Genomic DNA, 21,194 nt, shown 5'->3' on the forward strand with positions numbered 1-21,194 from the left:
GAAAGGAAGGAAGAAAGACCCTTCCAAGCGGGGTGAACCCTTCCCTGCGCAGCGTGGGTGCGAAGGGAGGCCGGGTGCGGAGCGGAGGGGCCAGGGGCAGGGCTGGGGGGGCAGGGCTGGCGGCAGCCCCCTCTCCTCGCTCCCCTCCCCTCTTTATCTCCTGCCTGGGGCTCTGCCCCGGCGCCTGCTGATAATCAGGGAGCGCATTTGAAACCCCGGCGCCAGACAGGATCCTTATCTCCTCCCAAAGAGGAATGCGGGATGGGGGCTGCCCCTGCAACAGCTCCGGAGGAGGGGGTGGGTGGGAGGAAGAACCGCCCTAGCTATGTCCCCCTGCACACAACGAACAGAAGCGGGGCAGGGGAGGAGGGCAGGGACCCCGGCGGGTGGGCGCCCGCGGCTCCGTCTGCTCGCACGGAGCCACGTTCGCAGCCGAGCTGCCAGCACCCGCTCCCGGGGCGGCCGGAGGGCTCGGAAGCACCCACCGCCTTGCGCAAGGGCCGCGTAATTATCCCAGGGATAATTGCTCTGCTTCATTTCCCCATAAAGTCAAGTCCTGGGTAGGCCGGCTCCAAAAATCAGCCGAGCGAGGAGCCAGGGCCAGGCTGGTCCCGCTGGGAAAAGCCCAGGTCTTGGGCCGGGGGGTGACAGCCTGGGGGAGCAGCCTTTCCGGCTGCAGGCACCGATCCCTCTCCTAACGATGGGGGCAAGGGCTATGAGCCACCCCAAAAAAAGCCCAAGACCTTCAGGGCTCGGCTCGGCTTGTGGACCCTGCGAGACGGGAGGATGGGAGGGAGAGGAGGACTGGCCCCAAGGAGACTTCCTCCGCGGTGAGGATGGTGATGGGCTCCACTCAGACACCGGCGTTAGAGCTGCCCGGGGCTGGTCTCCATCACCCACCGGACCAACAGGACCTTCAAGCAGTCTAATAACTGCGGGGGCGGGGGGGGGGTGGTGGTGAGGAGAGGTGAGGAGAGGTGGCGAAAGCCAAGCTGCTGGCCTTCCTCCTGACAGGCAGGACAGGAGCCATGGCTCCGGCCCCACAATCCCTCAGCTCCCTCCAGGTACAAGGGCTGCATGCTCTAAAACCCATAAAGATCTTCAAGTGGCGATCTTTGCAATTAGGAACCCAGACCCTTCCCCACTGTGACTGGAAAGCCTCACGCCAGCACCCACGGTGGATTTGTACTCGTTGCGTGGTGCCGTAGGTACATGGCTGCCACGGACACCCGAGACCCAGCAACCCTCAGCTTCATCCCTGCCAGGGCTTCCAGGCATCCACCCAAGGAGGGCTCTGTTGATGCCATCAGAGCCCCAAGGAATTTGATTCCAATTAAAGGGATATTTAAAAAAAAGAATAAGAGGCTAATGAAGTTCAGAAGCTGCCGACACCAGCCATATGCCTCAAATATGCACGGTACACAGTCGATGCCTAGGTAATGCAACTGCAGGTATCAGCTCGCCTAATTAGCTACCAGAAGAAAGTCTAATTTAAAACAAAGCTCTTATTTTATTTATTTGCTGACAGTAGCAGAGCAATTCCCTTCAGCATGATGTGAAAGCAAACACCCTGTCCTCAAAATAAACTGCCATGGGCTTTTCAATTTTATCCTTCAACAAGTGTTCCTTGGTTAGTCTTTGGGAAGGAGGAGGGGGGGGGAAAAAAAAACTCCGGGGAGGCCAACCTGCAGCTCCTATTAGCATTACAGAGGGCTTGCAAAGCCGGCTTCCCACTTGTCACCTCCGTGCCACAGAAAAAAGCAAGCACACACCATCGGGAAGGCAGGGAAACTGCCTTTAATAAAACGTTCGTATGAAAATGTGTCTCCAAACCGGGAGACTCCTGATGGTCCCCATCCCTTCCCCTCCTTTGCTTTAAGATACGTCCAGAGGCAAATATGGTGGGGCGAAGCGAAATCCTAGAAGCAAGGAGAGAGCACAGGGCCGCTGTGATTTTAGTTAGTATCTTTATTTATTGAAGTGCTTTAAATAGATATGGATTGACTCTCTCAACTCTGGCTATAACAGCTTGAAAGGGGAGCTGCAGGCTCGTTGATTAATGCACACAAGGCCGCCTCCATAGACATTCAGCATCCCACGCCACCTGGTACCTCCTCCTGCCTACCAAACTGCAACGGTGACCCCCGTATCTCCCTCCCTGTAGAGGCAGGACAGTGGCACAATCCCCCACCATGTATGTTTTAGCTCGAGTGCCATGGTTTTGGGCAGAGGTTGCTCCAGAAGTGCCACATCCTCACTTTGCCCAGGCAAAGCTGCCCCAAATGCCCACTTTGACACCATTTTAAACCACAAATCCCTCCAGCCACCCAGGCACATCCAAATGGGTGGACAAGACTTTAATTTCTCACTGAGCAAACGACCCACCGACCCACACCCCACATGCAGCAGGTCCTGGGGAGGCTCTCCAAGAGCCCAGCACTGCAACCGCACCCCACCAGCAAGAGCCGAGAGCAGGGTGGGAAGGAGAGTGGCAAGACGTCAGCTTGGGGAAAAACCCTTCTCTTCGGGCATTGCACTTCACCTCTCACAGCCGTCAGAGGATGGTCAGTGCCATTCCCCACCGCAAACCTGTTCAAGTGATGCTTCAGTAACTCTCCTCTTGCAAAATCCAGTATCCTGGTGCCTCCACCACTCCCCCTTCATGCCATCCACATGAAACCATCACGCCTCTCCACCACCACCCCCCTCAATTGTCTCCACATCCAAGATCAGGCCACCAGCTCCACAGCCTGTCGAGACAAACCCTTCATCCTTCCCCTGCCACCTTCTTCATCACCCGAATAATCAGGTTTATTCTTTCCTAACAGCATGCCCTGCCACCCATTTATGAATTTATGAAAGCACGGAGAGGTATCACCAGCCTTTATGGACAACGCTGGCTAGGACATGCATTTTTCTTTCCACTGATGAAAGTAACTCCATTCAGTTAAAGAGTAACTAAAAATCACACTATTCCTAGGCAGCTGGGAAAGAGGAGGAAAATCTATTGCAGCGACCCTGAACAGGCTCTTGCTCTTCCCCAGGGCTGTGAGGCAGAAAACTTATCAGACACTGCACTGATAACAGATTCAGGCTGAACCGTAAGTCTTCAGCACATAAAAGGTATTCCTAACTGCAAACTGAATGAGCAGGGGGAAAATAAGGTTAAAAAAAAACAGAGGCCAAAGGCTAGGGGGATGGCAGCAGGTCTGGGGTTCATCTGTGGGCCAGGCAGCATGCCTGGCACACACTCTCAGGGGAGGAGGAGGAGGATGCTGATACTGTGCACCCATCTCCTGCCACCAAGACATTCAGGGAAAGTTTGTCTTTCATGTGTTTAAAGCTGCAGAAAAGTCAGAAAATCAGCATCCATACCACTATCAGGCTGGTGAAAGATTTCTCCCCCGGGGCCAGCATCCTCAATCATCCCCAACAATGTGTTTGCTCATTATGGCCCCATTTGCCTCCCCCCTGCTATGTCCAGGTCCCAGTACCAATCTTACAACACCTTCCCCCCCAACCCAGCTCCTTTTCTTCCCTGTAACTCCAAACCAACTCTTTGTCCCAGGCACAAAGAGCCGTGAGGTTTCTGCCGTGGGTTTCTCTGCACCAGTTTCCCACCCCAAAGAGGTGGATTTCCAATCTCAAAGCAAGCTGGCTGTGATTTGTAACTGATTTTTAAGAAATAACTCCACTGGAGCATTCTCCATGCCTTGTGCAAAGATGAAGCTTGCAGCACAACCTTGGAGGGATCCACCTTCCGCTTAGCAATCCCCTGCTCTCTGTTCGCCTATTAAATCCTATGAGGATCGCCCCAAGCTAGGGAAGCCAAATGACACAAAACAAGCTCGAGACAAAACCCTGTCCTATTTCCAAACCACCTCAGAAAGGCGAGAAGCAGCACATGATTCAGCTATATGGTAACCTGACCCACAGGAACCACATCCAAAAGGGAGGCTGTGCAGCTCCTGGCTGTCCCCCATGTCCTGCAGCTACCCACAGGTCAAGTTAGCTATTCTTGGAGGAAAAAAAAAAAAATCCACATTTGCCATGCCTTAGTACCCCCCCATGCATGGGTGACAAGCTTATGGCACAAGCAAGCGGCGACCACAGAACTGCTTTTGCAAGCTCCTCTTCCAACAACACCTCAGGCTCAGTCTTCCATGAAAACCCCAGACTCCAGCCAAACTTCTCCCCATTTCTAGGGGTGATGACACCCCAATGAACAATCCACCAGCTCTACAACACCACCATCCCCACAAATGTTGAGGGCCACCACCTTCCCCAAATCTGCAGCTCCGTGCCTCAGCCAGGGTCTACCCACAGCACCATCTCCACCAGCCTGCACCGGCAGCAGCGTGCCAGATCCCAGCATCACCCAGTCCAAACCATCGCTCCCTGCCTCAGAGGCCGGTTTTCCAGGCAGAGCAAGGCTCGGAATTACTCAGGCAGCATGTGACATGACCACCAGAAGGAGGGCATTGCGTTACTGGAGCTAAAACCGGATCCCAGTTTCTATTGTCTATTCTTTTGTAGTGATGGGAAGAGCTGCTGCCCTGTAATCAGGCCTCTTCTGGCTGGTTTGCTGCTTTTAGGACCAGCCAGGATAATGCAACATTGCTTTCATGTGGCAACAGAAGCTTACAAACAATACTATTACACTGATACACCGCCGAAATTAAAGCCCTGCTCTGAGTCTCAGTTGCTCCCAGAGGCAGCCTTGGACTTAATATCTCCTCCAAACGTCTGTAATACAGTGAATGGACTAAATTTCTTTTTAAATAAGCACTTATGAAATTTAGTTACTCCAAAAATAATGCCTAATATGTCTTTCTGAAGAGTAATTCCTTCTACCTTTCGCTAATGCTCTTTTAGCAAATGCTCTGCATTTCTTGTTTCACTTCTCCCTGTGTGTGGTTAGTTACAGCAGAGCAGCTCCAGATTACGATTCACCCAAACACCTGAAAGTCTTTTCTTCAGTGATGCTTCTTCATAGCTTTACTTTTTTTGGTCTAGAATTATTGAGATTCCCCCCCCCCCCCATGGAAAAATTCAGATTCTGAGCTCACCCGTACAGACAGATTGAGACTAAAACCTCCAGAGTGGATTAACTCAGCCAGAAATGATCTCAGCTGTGAAACATCACAAGGGGCAGTCACATTCTCAGCAGCTTCAAAATAGAGGTTTAGGTTTTTTTAAATTAAAAGGGATGCCATCTTCTCTACATCTGTGTTTTATCTGGAGTAAAGATCCTGGTCCTGGAAGAACATGGCTTTGCTTTCCCATTTTCACCACCTTTCTGAAAACCTCTTCACGGTTTCTCATGCCACTTTCCATACTGCATTAAGAGACCATCTTTGCAAATAACATGGTTTAAAACCCAGAGAACTCTGCAATAGGACAAGGACTCATTTCACCAAGCAAGTGACCAGACTCCAGAGCAGCTCTGCCCCAGACTCGGTGCCTCTTGGCTTAAAGCATCTCCTGGGAAGCTCGCCTGGGACAAACCAGGAAGCCACCCTGCCAGCAGACAAAGGGACAGGTTTATTACAGCACGTATCTAGGTACAAATGCCAGCCAGATCAAACCCCACGGAGACCCTCAGGACCTGCAGAAGCAGCTGGCATCATGCCAACGGGAAGATGCTCTTCTCCCCTCATCTCTCCCCTTGATGCTCCATCTGCAGAGAGGTCAGAGACTGCTGCTGCCCAAACCCACGAAAAGCCAAAGCTGCAGAATACCCTTGACCTACGATAAAGACCTGCCCTAAAGATCTAAGAAAAACCAAACTCCACCAACCTTTGCAGTTCACATAAATGTCTTCAACTGTTTTGGGGGGTTTGTTTTGTTTTTTTCTTTACACATGCTGGCAAAGCAAGCCCTGATAAACTGCCACATCCAACATGCCAAGCAATTTCTTCCAAAGCATGTGTGTAGGCTACAAGCAAGCCCACGCTTCCCTCCCCATCTCTCCCTGGCTGACCCAGGCTCTCCTCCTGCTTCCCCTTCAGCCCCTCAACCATCATTAGTGAAGGATCATTTCCTTCTGCAACAATTACAGGTCGTCTGCCAACAAGCCTCTTTTGCCATGACCTGAAGGCATCCTTCAGCACTTCTCTCACCTTGCCTAACGGTTTTTCCAACATTTGACTTGGTTCCTGTATTTGGAGGCACCCCATCTCAGCTAAAACTACACGGCCACATAAACAGCAGAATGAAACCTGCTTTCCTATAGATCTGCTGCCCAAAATACTCATGCCCACGTGGTGTTTGTGTTCCCCAATAGTAGGTGGAAAATGTTATGCTGCAGGTTTTTTTAGTGGGATATTAATAGATCCCTCTCACTGGCTGACCAGCTCGCCTAGATAAAAACTTTATTGCTAATTTCCTAATCAGGCAGGTGCTTAATTGCGAGACATCTACTTCTGAGTCAAAGAGGGGGAGGGCTGCAGACACACAAACAGCACAACTTCAAAAAGAAACAAAACCTGGATTTTTTTAGAAAATCAAGCTAAAAAAAGAAATCTCCCCCAAACAAACAAAAAAAACCCAAGTAAGGCAGACATCCAAAAGATAAATGCATCAGGATTTTTGGTGTCTTAGGCACAGGAGCTCCTCTTGGTGCATGGGCCAAGGAGATGCTGTGCCCCATGGTCCCTTCTGCAGAGGGGCTGGAGCCCGCATCTGCTCCCGGGGGCCACAGCACTGCCTCTCTCCTCCCGCATCCCATATATAGCACGGTCCCCATGGGCTGCGAGCAGATGGTTACCAAGCTGACAGGTTGCAAACAGCTCCGTAGAATCAGATCTTGTCTCCATGCCTTTAGTTTTGTAAACAAAAGATGTCTCCCAGCTAAAAAAGTTTGTTGTGGGACCCCGCCGCTCCCCCTATTTTCGGATTTCTTTTTAAAAGCACTTCAATCCAGCTCACATCACACAGGTCTGAAGTCTATACAACTCTCCGGGCTGCCTGCACATAACTTTTTCCACTCCGAGAAGGGAAAATGGATCTTTTCATCTGACGCTCCTCTCCGTGGCTGGAAGGAGAACACAAGGACAGCCATGGTGCATGGCACAAACACAGCCTTGTGTTTCCAGCAAGCTGCAGGCACTCCCTTCCCTGCAAAATGTTTCTTCTCTTGACTTCCTATCAAACTTGCAAATGCCATTAACTTGGGGCAACCCAGAGGGGCTTCTTCCCAGCATCTCTGCTGTTTATTTATAGGAGCTCCAAGGGCTTGGAAACAGTCCTGGACCCCATCCTTAAATACACGGGACAGCAGTGGCACCGCAGAGTGCCAGGCTGGGACCCAAATAATCTCTTAGGGTGGGTTTCTTTATTAAAATCATCCTTCCGTGGGCTACGCTGGATACCCCCCCACCCACCAGGATGCAAAGCACAGCCAAACTGCAGGACTCCAGCTTCTTTTGCTTCCCTGCTGGTTTTAGCTCTGCAACTTGACCCTCGCAGAAACATATGGTTTGCATTCTCCCCTCTACACTTTCCATAGACTTGCGCACACTCTCCTTCCCTTGCCTCCCATAGGCACACAAATCCAAACCCTTTTCTCTTTAAGCGAGAAATCGTGCCGGCAGCCTCCCCCATCACTCTGTAAAGGAAGGAGAGTGATGGGCACGGGCAGACCGGGAGAGGCTGCAGTAAAACCCCTCGGCCGAGACCGCTAAGTGGGCTTTGCTATTTCACACAGGGGTCATTAACAGCCAGGCTGGATCTGCTGCATCTTCTTATAGCCAGTCCATAAATACTAATGAAAACAGAGCCAGGTACGTCATCGGTATATGGAGATGGAAAGGGGGATGCAGCAAGCGTGTGCACAGCAAAAACCCACTCTGCAAGCGGAGCTTTGCCTTCCCCAGTCAGCTGGGGACCACCGATAAGCCACCCTGGTTGTGCCTCCAGCCTCATCCCTCCCGGCTAGCAGGAAAAGACAGAAACAGCAGCAAGCCCTTAGGATGCAGGGACATGGATGCCAAGGCACTGCCAGGTGCTGGTGGTCAGAGGATGCTCGAAGGGCAGGCACCGGCCGCTGGCGGGGTTGGGCAGCAATTCACCTCCTCTTTTCCCTTCTTTGCATACTAAAGTCATCCTTCTTTTCCTGTTAGGCAGTTCTCATCTAATTTTCTGCTTCATTCAGCAGCCAGGCTTTTCCCCGCAAAGAGATGATGGCAGCCTAAGCCGGTTTTTGTTCAGCCCAGAGGACCGATCCAGCAGGAAACGGCAAGAGGGATTTTTATGGCACGTTACTTTGGCTTACTGACACACAAGGCATCGCCTCCCCCCAGCCCGCGTCGCGGGATGAAGCTAAAAATTCACAAGGGTCCTCGTATCTGTTTCTTTTTTCTAGCATCCTTAAAGCGCCGCACTCAAGAGGAGCCTCGCGGAGCCTGGGAGGGCTGTGGGGTGGATGGATGGATGGATGGATGCCCCCGGCCAAAACAGCGCAGGCTGTGATAGAAACCAGAAGCCTTGTGGTCTGCGAGCCCGACTGCCTTTGCAAAGCATACCGAGCATTGCTGGCGTGCTGCGTACCCCACACCATCCTCCCAGCCACGGCCGGTGAACACCACAGCAAAAAAACCCGAACATCCTCTGAATTTATATATTTTCAGCGGCACGCGACCAGCAAGCCTGACAGTTTCTTGGAGCAGAGCACAGCATGAATTCCTCTAAGCAGGTATTATAAAACTACACTTAAAAAAAAAAATCAGCATTATTCAAGGTTTTAGCTGGACAGATGAGGCCCTGCAGTAGCCTGTGGCTTTCCCTACCCCTTATCCCCTGGGATCCTTCCCGACCGGCTGGGACCTTGTCTGCAAAGCCGGCCCGTGGCTTTTTCTATCCCCAGCAGGACCAGCCCCAACACGCCCCGGACTCTTGGGGTTTTGTTGCAAACTACAAAGGAACCTGCCCAATTCGCCCTGGTTTGCATAACCAGTTTATCCCAAGCATTCATTTAAAAAACTCAACTCTCGTTAGTCACCACTCAGCCCAAAGAAAACCCTGTCCTCTTCCCAGCTTTTGGATCTCTCTTTTCTAGCTTTGGGCAGAGCCAATATTTTTATCTTGGTGTACAGATTTTAGGGTCTGAAATATGTGCCTTAATACCTTGTTTTATATGTATACACACATATATACACATACAGACACGTATGTAATAGGGTAGCCAAAGTAGCCAAGACCTGGGACAGGGATTAACTGTGTGGCTGCAACTCCTTCAAGGCAAAGCTGGGATCCCTGGGCTACGGCACCATGGGATTTTAATGTGCAGAGCTCCACAGCCACACCTCCCAGCCTTGCCCGCTTCACCCAAGCACGGACTAGTCAGTCACCAGTAGCAATTCATTTAGCATAAACACACGTGAAAAAAAGAGGAACTGCAAAGGGGGAGAAAATAGAAGTTTTATAGCCCTTGGCAGCCCGTATCCCAGCTTCATCACTCTGGACCCCGGTCACCCCAGCAGCTCTGTGCTGCACGACCATGCAGTCAAATCCCCTCACCTGAAACAAATCCCTTTAGTGCCAATGCCAGAGTGCAGAAGCTGGCATTTGCAGGGCTCTGACTGCAGAAAAGCAGCCCAAATGATGTGCAGCCGGCATCACACATCCTCCACGAAAATGTGCTTCCACAACCACGTCAGTCAACTCCTCCTAAAGACCAGGGGAGGGTGTGAGGAAGTGCAGACCCAGGTGGAAGTGGCAGGGGAGCCTGAATTGCCACCTCTTCTTCCTTCCAGCCAAAACCATTACCCTGCAGCCCCAGCGATGCCGATGGAGACGGGCGTGCACCCAGCAGCAACGCCATGTCACCAAGCGCATGTCCCCAAAGCAGACAGACTGGTGCAACTCAGAGGAGACCCTACAGAGCCACACAGGGATGCCACAGCCCCAACGAGGAGCTCCTGATCACAGAGAACAGCTGACTTCCAGCCTAATGCAGATTTTCAGCAATACTTGACCGCCTTAGGAAGATGTCCTCCGGTCAGGCCCCAGAAAGCAGAAGGGACGCGATGTTTAAGCTTCTCCAAGGCAGGCTGGAGGAGAAAACCCTTCAACGAGCTCAGTCTCCAATGCAATGACCTAGACCACTGATTACTTTTAATTGCTGTATAATAGGACTTGGGAGCCATGCTTTCATTTTAGGCATGTCTCTACATTTCACATCTGTCAAGGGGGGAAGAAAAACCTTCAAAATAATATTCCAGTGCAGGACCACCACAGCACCATCCAGCAACTGTAAAAAGAGTCACACAGGCAGGGAGGCGAAGGTACCCATACGCTGAGCAGCATCCCCAGCCTGTTTGGAATAAACAGGGGTGGAGGGAGGCTGCTGGGATCCCACATCTGGGCAGCGGCCATCCGAAACCAGGCGATGGCCCCAGGCCAGACCACAGCAGACAGCATGGCCACATTGCAAGATCCACCCTCATGACCAGCACTAATTACTAGCTTCGTTTGCAGGCCCTGCAAAGCCTTCAGAGATGCCCCTCCAGGTGAGGGTGGGGATGCTTGCTTGGCTCCATTTGGCTACACGGATGAAAAGCAAGCAGCAGACCACATTTTTTTTGTTGTTGTTTTAAATAGCAACTACTTTCTGGCTGCTGGAAAACACCCTCCTTCTGTTCTTCAAGCCAACCCAAACAGAACCAGTAACACCGCCCGGTGACAGCGTAGGATGGCGAGGTCTCCACAGGGGATAATAGGCATGCAGAGGAGATCAGCCTTCAGAGCATGCAAGACAGGGACAAGACCCCTGCAAGATGGCAGAGTCGACCACCCCAATGGAAGGAAGCCCTAGTCCTCCATCTCCACAAAACCCTCTGAAGCCCTGTTCCTCTATCCTGATCACTCTCGGTCCTCCAATTAGCGGTCACCTTCACTTGTACAAAGAACTACAACTTCCCAGCACATCACGCAAGTCCACAGGAAAACCGGACAGTCAATGAAGCAAGGTCTTCTGCTGAGGACCTTCTTGGTACCTTCAGCCACTGCTGGGTGGGTGTGCCCATGTGTGCCAGTGGTCATGAATAAGCCCAAAACCTCACAACCTAGAAAGCACTGAGGACGCGCACTGACAGCAACCTCAAACAGGAGGAGACAGCAACACTGCAGACCAGGCGTGTCCCTTCTCCCATTTAAATCTGTCCCGAGGAGTTTCTGGGCTCTCTAACCTCCTGCCTAAGGGAAAACTCCCACGCTATACAATGCAACACAACCCTTTTAATAGCTTCCCACCTCCTCAAGCCACCCGGCCGGGAAGCCTGGGTTTGTTTTACAACACCCTGTCCCTCCAGCCTACCACCACCTCAGGAGATGCAGGTACGCCAAGGAGCCCACTCAGAGGCACACAGTCCATACTGCTCCTTGTTTAAGTCATGGAGGAGAACACAGAGGCATTTAAATGCTGCCAACCAAGGAGGGAGCGTGGCAAGAGGTGGCAGTTGGGGCTAATTTCCAGGCTGGTGGCAGCTCCCAAGGAGGAGAGCTGGTCTGCAAAAGGGAAGACTCACAAAGCAACAGCAGGACAAAGTCAGGGTGGAAAAAGGCCTCCTTTCATCTCAGTCGCTCTCTCGCCTCCCTGCCCAGTGCAAGCCTCCCCCTCGATGGGTTTGTATCATTCACCAGCCACCACATACATCTCCACGCAACTTCAAGGGGCAGGGATGCACCATTGTGCCATGCAGCAGCACTCCCCACACACCATCCTGCGCTCAAACTCTCCTGCGCACACTTTACCTGTGCCCTAGTGCCATGTGGTTCAATCTATCAAGGTGTGCTGAATCCATCGCTAGGGCAAGCCAAAGCATCCGAAACAACCCTGCACCTGCATGCAGTGACATCAATACCAAGAGCATTCCTCCATCTCCCAGGAAGTTTTGTGGAGGCGGTTTTTTTTTCCCCCCTCCTCTCTTTCTAGCATCCCGTGCTATCCACCTCCACAGATCCTCTGGTCAAGGATGCTGCCCACAGCACCACTCCTGCAGAGCCCCAAAGCCCGCCTGGGCACCAGGCATCTGCACTCAGAGGGCCTTGCGTCTCCTCCTGCGGTGGCCTCCGCTCAAGAGAAAGGCAGATGGATCTAATATGCATTAAACATCTCAAAATGAGATTTTCCACGCTCTTTCAAAGGGAAACAATCCCTCAGCTTTTGCACTCGGCGCAGGCTTGTGAAGGCGGGGAGCTGGAGGGCAGCAAAGGTTACTCATGGGACCTTTATGGAAACCACACTGGCGGGACCCCCCAGAAGCATGGGAGATGCCGGGATCTGACTTCTGCATCTGGCTCGATGAGGGTTTTGTACCGATTAGAAGGACAGCCCATGCTCGCAGCCCCAGGTATTCGGCAGCGAAGGGATAGCTCGTAGGGGAAAAAAGCCCTTTTCCTTCTCCTGGCTCTTACAGGAATAAATAGGGGAGAGAGGTGAGGGCAGCTGTGCTACTTGTGTGTATAGAGGTCTATTACGGTCTGCTGCCGATCAGACTTGTGCATCAAAGGGATGGAGGTAGAGAAGGAGACCCCCTAAGGTGCTCTGCCAATCCATATAGGTCTTCTGCCCTACGTGAGAAAGGATTCTCTCCTCCAGAGAAAGGGACAGCCCAGACCCAAATGCAAGCAGAGAAAAGTTCGAAAGTTTGAAGCTAGAGCTCTGCTCAGTTTGGTCCTTGTGTAACTGGGTGTACAGCTCTTTAGTTAAAGTGTCTCAACTGGTGTCCTCCGTTTCCCAGGGTGAAAAAAAAAAACCCACAAAGAAACCCACAAAGTAACCCCAAAACACCCAGCACTGCCTTTAACTTAAACTACAAGCAAAGCTAAAAGGAGAAAAAACGAGCTCGAAACGTTTGCTTTTTAGGTCCTGGGGGACTACATCATCCCTATCCATCTGTACCGAGCCCTGTGTGGTAAGCAATGGGATGCGCGTCCTGAAAAATACTTTGCCTGCATAAATCCGGCTCCTGGAGGAAGCCTTGTCTCATGGTCACAGCCCAGTTTTGGGACTCGGGTGCCACCGCCACGCCTGCCATCCCCATGCACGTGCCCCAGGCAGTTCTGCACCACCCCCAGGGCCCGGGACCCAGTAATTCCTCCTCTTCGCAGCAGAGTCAGGTCAGCAATGCATGGGCTGGAAAGGGGATATTTCCCAGCACCTAAATGGGCAAGGTTTGTCCAGCAGTCCCCTCTGGAGAGGGGCTGAAGCAGGAGGAGGGAAGACACAGTGGCCTCCATCGATGCTCCAGGCAGGCAGGCAGGCAAGGGAAGGGACCCGGCAGAGCACGGGACTGTGGAAGGATGGGAAACAAAGGCCACACCAAAGACAAAAACATTTTCTTCCTCTTCAGTTGTAAGACACCCTGCCTGCTGCTGAATATCGTGGTGGCACACGGCTTGTTCTGCTTGCACACTTTTTCCCCTTCCCCACCTGAATTTCTCCATGGAGCCCTACCCTGAGAAACACAGGGAGCCAAACTTGTCATCAGAGTCCCTTTACCAGATTTGCCCCAAGGTACGCTCCCAACCACCAAGAGTTTGGATTAAGGCTCGCAGCTTGAACGCCCCTCAAGTTACACAGGGTATTGGTACCTGGACCCCCAGCTTGGGGACGAGGACCAGGACCCACCATCCTGGGCATTTCACTACAAACCTAACCTAGATGTAACACACCCATATGGATCTGGAAGAGCTCACTGCAACAGGCAACAGCCCCCGCAAAAGCTGAGCCGAGCCAGCAGGTCTGGGAGAAGCCACCAAATGCAGCAGGGAGCAGAGGAGACCCAAGCGGGGCCGTGCCGGGCTGCAGCAGGGAGGGACTTGCAGGAGATTAAAGGCAGCATGCAGGACACGCTGGAGCAAGCCCCACACTAAATAATTGCTGCTTCCCTTCCCTTTCCTCGTTTTCAAGTGTGGCTTCGCCCAGCCTTTCCCAGCCTGGCTCGTGTTTGATCTCGGGGCTCGCTCTGCGATTCCCTCCCCTCCAACCAGCCAGAGCAACCCAGAGGTGCCTTGCTGCGACCCGACGAGCTGCCCCAGCCCCAGCAAAAAAAAACCAGCCCCTGCCTGAAAAAGCAAATAGCAAAGGGAAAGTTAAAAAAAAAAAAAAATTCCCTTAAAAATCCAAGCTCAGCAAACACGTGGCTGCTACCAGCCCAACCCGGCGGTCTGGGAGGAGAGGGCATGGGGAACGGGCTGGGGAGGAGGAGACGGCAGCTCTTCCCCTCCACCAAGGAGCAGGTCCGGGGCTGCCAGCCCAGCGCATTCCTGCACTGTGAGTCAGGCCTCCGAAAAACCAGGAGGCTTCAAAAATAATACTCCGTGCAGCCGGGATGCTTTGCTTGCCTTCTGGCTCCCTCTCCCCTGTTTTTAGCACTTTGCTCCCCAATGGGACCAAAAGTGATTTAAACCAAACCCCAACTGGGACCCTCAAGAACAACATCACCCTCCATGCCGGGCCCCCAGCGTGAAGCTAAAAGGAAACCCACACTCCAAAACTGCCTCGACAGTAAAAATTCAAGCGTCAGCCAAGCCTGCGGGGACAGCAAGACGGAGGATTTAGGGAGTGTTAGGGAAGGTGCTGCATTCAGCTAAGAGCATCCAGGCTCCCACCAAGAGAGGTCCCTCAGAGGGCGGGTGTGAAACCAGGCATCAGAGCAGCTTTCTGGGGCTTTCTGCCTCTTCCCCAGTCCAAGCTCTGCATTTCCCAGCTCTGGTACAACCCTACTGCAGGTCATACAGGATTTTTTCCCATGCCCCAGCCTAATGTGAGGAGACCCATCACTCAAAAGCTACAGGTTCACTGCTCCTGGGGCACTACAGAGGCTCTGGTCTGGGGGGAAAGCATTTCATGCAATGCCTCTGTTAGGTCCTGAGCTCTGGCAGAGCCAGGGAAGGATCACCCAAGCTCCCTTCACACCAGGATGAACAGCAGGAAGAATGAGTCTTCATGCCACTGGACACAGACATCCCCCCCCCCCAGCATCTAAAGGGCCAGGGCTGTGTCAGCTCAGTGCCACCGTGCTCTGACTCATGAGCAGGGGTGGCTTGCACAATACAACTGATTATAGCAAATTACATCTTTGTGTATTCAGGAAAACCAAAATCGGAGGCAATGGGCCTTAAAATGCCACAGCGGGGCTGATGGCAGTCGGCAAACGGCTCAGGCATCCCTTGCACCCATATTAATCTCCCCACTTCCCAGGGTGAGACGCACGGGTGGGATGGAAGCAGCGGGCAGAGGGAATGGGCTGGTGATTTATGCATGCCCCCCCCTCCCCCCCAATAAATGTTTTCACTCCTATTAGCATCGCTAAAGCCAGGAGGATATAAGCGAATAGGAAACAGTAGGAACCTGTGGCTTTATGGCACCAACATCTGCTGTAATGAACTCCTCGCAGACTCCATATAGCCTTTCCGTCCTCACCTCGCAGCCTGGCACTTCCTGCCGCCTCCCCGGCACCGGCCTGCCAGCCCGGCTTTGGCCGAGCAAAGCCCAGCTCACGGACTCTCCCGACAGCCTACGGGGCTGCCAGGCTGATCCCACTGGCCCCAAACTCACCGGCAGGGAGAAAGCCACAGGGCTGAGGACTTGCTGCTGCTGTTAGAAATGGAAGCAAAACCACAGTCTTTGCATCATCTTGGCTTACTTAACTGACCCAAAACACAGATTTTCTTTTATTATTATTGTTTATTCCTGTATGGCTGGGACAGGGATGGAAAAGGAGCCAGCAATGCACAGCACCAAAAGGACCTAGGGGACCTTACACAGGAAAGGAGATAAAAGACACAGCTGGACTCTCCGAGCTGCTTACTGGGTCCGCAGTGGTGCGCTTTTGATTTCCAAACAGAGAAAATGCAATCTGGATTTCTCCCCTACCCCCCAACTATCACTTCCAAGAGATTCTGCCTTCTCTAAAGCAGTATTTTTCCATTTCTCTCCTTTTTCTGTTGTTTCATTATTTCATTCTGCCACTATCACGCACAGAGAGCACCCACTTCTAAGACAGCGAGGTCTGTAACCAAGAAGCCAAAGCAGGAGACAAAAAGCCAAAGCAGACCCTTCCACACACCGCTGGCCTCAAGCAAGCCTCCACCTCCTGCAAGGGCAGGCTCTGCCGAAGACAAGCAACAGGTCTCGGAGCATCTCTCCCCCCGCCACCCGCTCAGGATGATGGTGGCAGCCAGGCAGCCTCCTGCCACTGACACACTGAAGCCCCCGACCCACGCCGGGGAGGACAGCAGCGCCGAGCTCTTTGGATGGCATCTTCCCCCTCCCTCCCCAGGTGTTTTCCTGACGGTGGTACAGCAGAGGGATGGAAGGACAGTCCGTAAGCACCCTCGTCAGCTAAGCCCCCCTCCGGCATCACCCTCTGGATTTTGGCAGCCCTTCTGCAACCTCCATGCAGCCGGCCTCCTGGGGAAAGGACCTCAAGCAAGCTCAAAAATCCTCGCACTGAGTTGTTTTCCTACGGAGAGCAGCACACACAAGCAGAAGGAAGCATGGCGGGGAGCCCGGCAGGCAGAGCCCCAGGACCGGGACGCGGGGGGGACGCGGGTGGGAGCTGGGGTTCCCCCAGCAGCAGAGGCGAGCACGGCAGCAGCCCTGGGGATGAGCGCTCCAGCTGCTTCTGGGTTGCAAACCCCGATCCAAAGCAACATTTCTCCCCTCCCCGCTGCAAAACCCAACACAAACAATATGTACGTGCTCTGTTATTAAAAGAGAAAATTCTTTCCTGGGTGATGCCTTTCCCTCCCTCCTTAAAACCAGGCAAAGATGGGGAAGGGAGCAGATTATCACCGGGGCTAAGCACCCATCTCTGCTCCCTCCTCCGCATCACCACATGCAATCTCTACACAACACTCCCGGAGAAACGCCAATTATAGCACCACAGCTAAAAACTTTATACACGTTTACAGATGCCAGATTAACAGCATACCTTTAGAAAGCTATCCAGGACTCAAACTGATTCAGCTTAGGCAGGTTTAACTTGTTTTTTCTTCTTCGTTCCCTCCCTCCTGCTCAGTTTTATTTCAACCCCTGTGTGAACTTGGTGCATGCAAAAATAAAGGGCATGCAAAAATAAAGCGCAGTGTGTGGGACAGAGCCAGGCACGGGGGTCCTGCACCACCAACCCATCCAGGTTCTGCCCCTCAGCATCCCCAGCAGCTCCAGGCTGCCTGGCCAGAGCTAAACCCTGACCCACAGCAGCCTGGCTAATCCAGCCTTCCCAAGCCGCAGCCATCTGCGGCATCCCACGCAGTGCCGAGCCTCCAGGCCCCTCGCTGCCCACCCCTACGACATGGCACAGCTCCCACCGGAGCATGACACCAGTTGCCAGCTCCCAGACCTCTCCCTTTCCAGCAAACAGAGAGTATTTTCTGGTCGGAGGATGCTGCTGCAGCAACGTCCAGGCCACTGAGTAAGTCAATAGTGGCATTTCTGTTTTCCATTTGCCGAAACACACTAGATCTTTGTGTGGCGGAGGCAGAAAAAATATTAATCTAATTAAACTCCCTCCCCAAAATTCCTGTCACCTTAATTACGCTTCAGAAAAAAAGGCTTGGTTCATTTTCCTGGAAAAGCAGCTTGTCAGGAGATGCTTTTAACTACTAACGAGCCAAATCCGTGCTGCACATCCTCAAACCCTCGCTAGAAGCTGCGGGAAGCGACCGATGGGCTCTTCTCCCGAGTTCCCACGGGGCTGACGACCTTGCCCATCACCGGAGTCCAAACGGTTACGGTTATGGTCTCATCCAGCCTCTAAAAGCCATCCCACTTTATAGGGCTCCACTTCCGAGCTCTGTGCTCGGGGACATCTTTTTATACCAGGAGGATAAACACCGGCACCTTTGCTTTGCCACCGCCGGAGGATGGCAAAGGACAAGGTCCTGAAATGCAGAGGATGCTCGTGAGTTTGGGGGGGGGGTGGAACAGGGGAAAGGCTGACTTTGATCACAGGAGTCCTAACGAGAGAGGGCAGCAGGAGAGACGCGCCTCTGTTTATTGTCCGTGGCAGGGATTACCAACGGAAGGGCTGGATCTAAGTGCATCTCAATCACAAGATTGGGTTGCGCACAGGAAACTTTGAACAGCCATCGGAAAAGACCACTTCGCGGCCCGGCCGTCAAGAGCTCGCTTTATAAAAAAGCAGATAAAAAATAACATCCAGGCTGAATAATTAGTTATTTGCCCCGCTGGGGAATCGCAGCCGGCGACACTACAAACAGGGCTGCGTTTGTTTTGCTTTTCCAAGAAAAAAAAAAAAAAAAAAATATATATATATATATATGAAAAATCTAAGCAAGCGGCGCGGCAGGGCGGGCGGGGAGCGGCGCTGGCAGCCCGCATTCCCCGGAGCACCCCCGGGAGCATCCCCGGGAGCAGCCCCTCGGCCCCGAGGGCGGCTCAGCTCCCCTCAACATTTATATTAAAAAAAAAAAAAAAAAGAAATAAGTGCCCAAGGTTGGACACCCACACCCACACCACCCTCCCCCCCCAGCTGCAGCTAAAACGGGGTAAACCGCAGGGAAGTTTTCCCGGGGGGAGGCAGCGGGGGACGCTGCCCCCCGCCCCGAGAAACTCCTGCCCCGTCCCCGTCCCCCCCTTACCTGCGGCGGCCAGCGCCCGGCGGAGCAGGAGCGGGAGGAGGATGAGGAGGAGGATGAGGAGGGCGGCGGGGCGGCGGGGCCCGGGCGGCGGCATGGCGGCGGGGCCGGAGCGGAGCGGAGCGCTGCTGCCCGCCCGCCTCGCCACACTGCCGGGCTGCCCGGCGCCGGGCGGGGCGGGGCGCGGCCCCGAGGGGCGGGGCGGGGGGCTGCACCGCCCCGCGCCTGCCATGAGCCGCTCCCGGCCTCAGCCCCCCCACCGCCCCCCATCCCCATCCTCACCGCCTGCCGACCCCGTCCCGGGGGGTGCAGAGCCGAGCCGGGAGCGGGGTTGCGAGGCGGGATGGGACCACCGCACCCAGCGCCGGCCGGCGGAGCCCGCTCTGCAGTGGGGGCGTGCGGGCACAAGGGGGAGCCCCGCCACGCGCTCCGAGCCGGGTGCCCCCCCCCCATCACCACCACCCCGGCCCCCCTCCCCGAGCCCCGGCGTGCCCCGCCGCGGGGGGGAGCAGCGCGGCGGCGGGACCCCTCCACGCATGGAGCGGCGCGTCCTGCTGCTGCGGGCCGTGCGAGGGCCGGGAGATGGCAACACGGTCCCCCGCACCCCCCCGCCGGAGCCGCGGCTCGCACCCGGGCTGCCGAACCCACACACAGCAGCGCGGCGACCCAGACGCGCACGCACACAAATAAAAATCACGCGTTGCGGGAGGTATCCCGCAACTGCTCCTCAATATCCACGCATCTCCCTTCTCGCGGAGAGCTGGCAGCAAACCTGCAGGTTTCCAAGCTTCGCTCGGCGGGGCTGCCGCTCGCCACATGGCGAGTGTCCCCTCAGCGGGGTCCAAAGCCCACCCTGCCTCCTCGCTCAGCAGAGAGGGGTGAAAGGGCGCAGCGGTGCCCGGGAGGGGAGGCAACCCCAAGTTCAGCAAAGTTGCATCATGACAGAGCAGCACCTCTTCCCCTGCAGCGGTACCCATGCACGGAGGGACAGCAAGAACCACTCCCTTCCACCCAAGGAGAAAGAGCTGCCATTACCGCCTAGAAATGGTTAAAATAGCATGGGAACTGCTAACTACTTTTAATTGCTGTCAGCTTCTCAGTTCCTCCGGGGTAGGGCAGTGGGGGCGAAGAAGCCCTGGCAGGCAGGCAGTAATTACAGCCTGTGCCTCACCGCCAGCCCGGTGCAACCGGGGCTGTGGGTTTGACGCTGGCTCTCTCCAGGCCCGAAGTGCTTCTCCTGCCGTGGATTTGCTCCTTGGCCCGAGCTCGGTTGTTCCCTTCAGAGGGGTGGTGCAAACCCGGCTAGGATGGAGAAGCTGGGGGATAGCTTCTCCTGTGGAGTCAGGGTGTTGCATGCAGACCTGGGGACACAGGAGTGCCAGGGGTGGCCTTTGCGCTTGGGACAGGCCTTTTGGGGCATCACCCAAAAATGAAAATCCACTTTTGGAAACCTTTCAGAGCCATCATGAGCTCTCCCTGCCGCCCAGTTGCCTTCTCCCAGCTTTGCAGAGCACCTCTCCCTCAGGCAGTCCCATGGCCACCTCAGCCAGACCCCAAAAGGAGGGGTAATCATGCCACGCTGCTTGGGCCACCTCCACATCACCAGCGATACAGCTGCCTTGAGTGCTACCTCCAGCATCCCACACTCGGCTGTACTTCAGCCTGTATTTACAGAGCAGTGGGAGGTGTCGGAAAAGGCTTAAGAGCAAAAAAAAAAAATCTCATTTCCAGTTGCTATCGATGGGGTGAAGCTGTAAGACAAGAGCCTGGCCGGGCAGCGAGGGGGAGGGGATGCGCCTGACGCAAACCCAGCAGCACTGGCGTTGGAGAGGGACCACTGGAGATGTCTGGAAAAATAAATTAGCAAAAAAAGCTATTTTCCAGCCAGACCAGGCCACATGTTGGGCTCATGTGCAGTTCATGGCAGTGAAAGACAAGGGCACATCGGCACTTGGCTCTGGCCCCACTTGCTACCCCGAAGCCTGGGCACTTGCACCAGAGCTCAGCAACTGTTCGTGCAAGAGAGGGCTCTGTGCCCGGGCGGGTGTTTATTCTTTTATTAAATAACACCAACAACACTCAGGCATGCGTGTAAAGCACTTCGAGGGGCCCTGAAGAATGTCTTGGTACCAGCGCGGGTGTTGGTATCAATGAGAGGAGGAACCGCAGGCGTTCAGAGCGCTTGCGTTTGGAAGCAGAGCGCACATTTTGCACGGGAATTTTTGCAGAAATGAGTGAGAATGTGTGGGTTAAAGCGAGTGGTGTTTAAGTCATTGTCTGGTATTCAAAATATGAATTAAAGCAATTCAAATTAATGGTTACTCTACCACTATTTCCCAATTTTAGAAAAATATGACATGACAAACTATCATTAAGGCAAAGGGCTGTTTTTCCTCCCAGGTGTTTACACATTACCCCTCGTTTTCCTCTAATGGCCTGGCGTGCGCAGGTCAATCAAATCCCCAGCGCAGCGGGACGGTTCTTGCACAGGACTCAACTGCCCAGATGCAGCGGGACTGGCAGGGCCCGGCCCTTGTCGCCAGCCCCGGAGGGACGGTGGGTGACAGGGCCAGGCAAAGCTG

At 53.9% G+C, this 21,194-nt stretch overlaps 1 protein-coding gene across 2 annotated transcripts in view; it reads right to left on the reverse strand.

Moving 5' to 3' along the window:
* Window positions 1–18,737, reverse strand: part of UNC5B (unc-5 netrin receptor B) — a 57,128-nt gene extending 38,391 nt beyond the window's left edge. For both annotated transcript variants that reach the window (XM_075423164.1, XM_075423163.1), the window contains exon 1: window positions 18,616–18,737. In XM_075423164.1, coding sequence (XP_075279279.1) covers window positions 18,616–18,709 — 94 coding nt within the window. In that variant the 5' untranslated portion in view covers window positions 18,710–18,737. The remainder of the gene's footprint in view (window positions 1–18,615) is intronic.
* Window positions 18,738–21,194: the final 2,457 nt, after the last annotated feature.

The sequence above is a fragment of the Opisthocomus hoazin genome, chromosome 6, assembly GCF_030867145.1.
Source record: "Opisthocomus hoazin isolate bOpiHoa1 chromosome 6, bOpiHoa1.hap1, whole genome shotgun sequence".
Taxonomy (NCBI): domain Eukaryota; kingdom Metazoa; phylum Chordata; class Aves; order Opisthocomiformes; family Opisthocomidae; genus Opisthocomus; species Opisthocomus hoazin.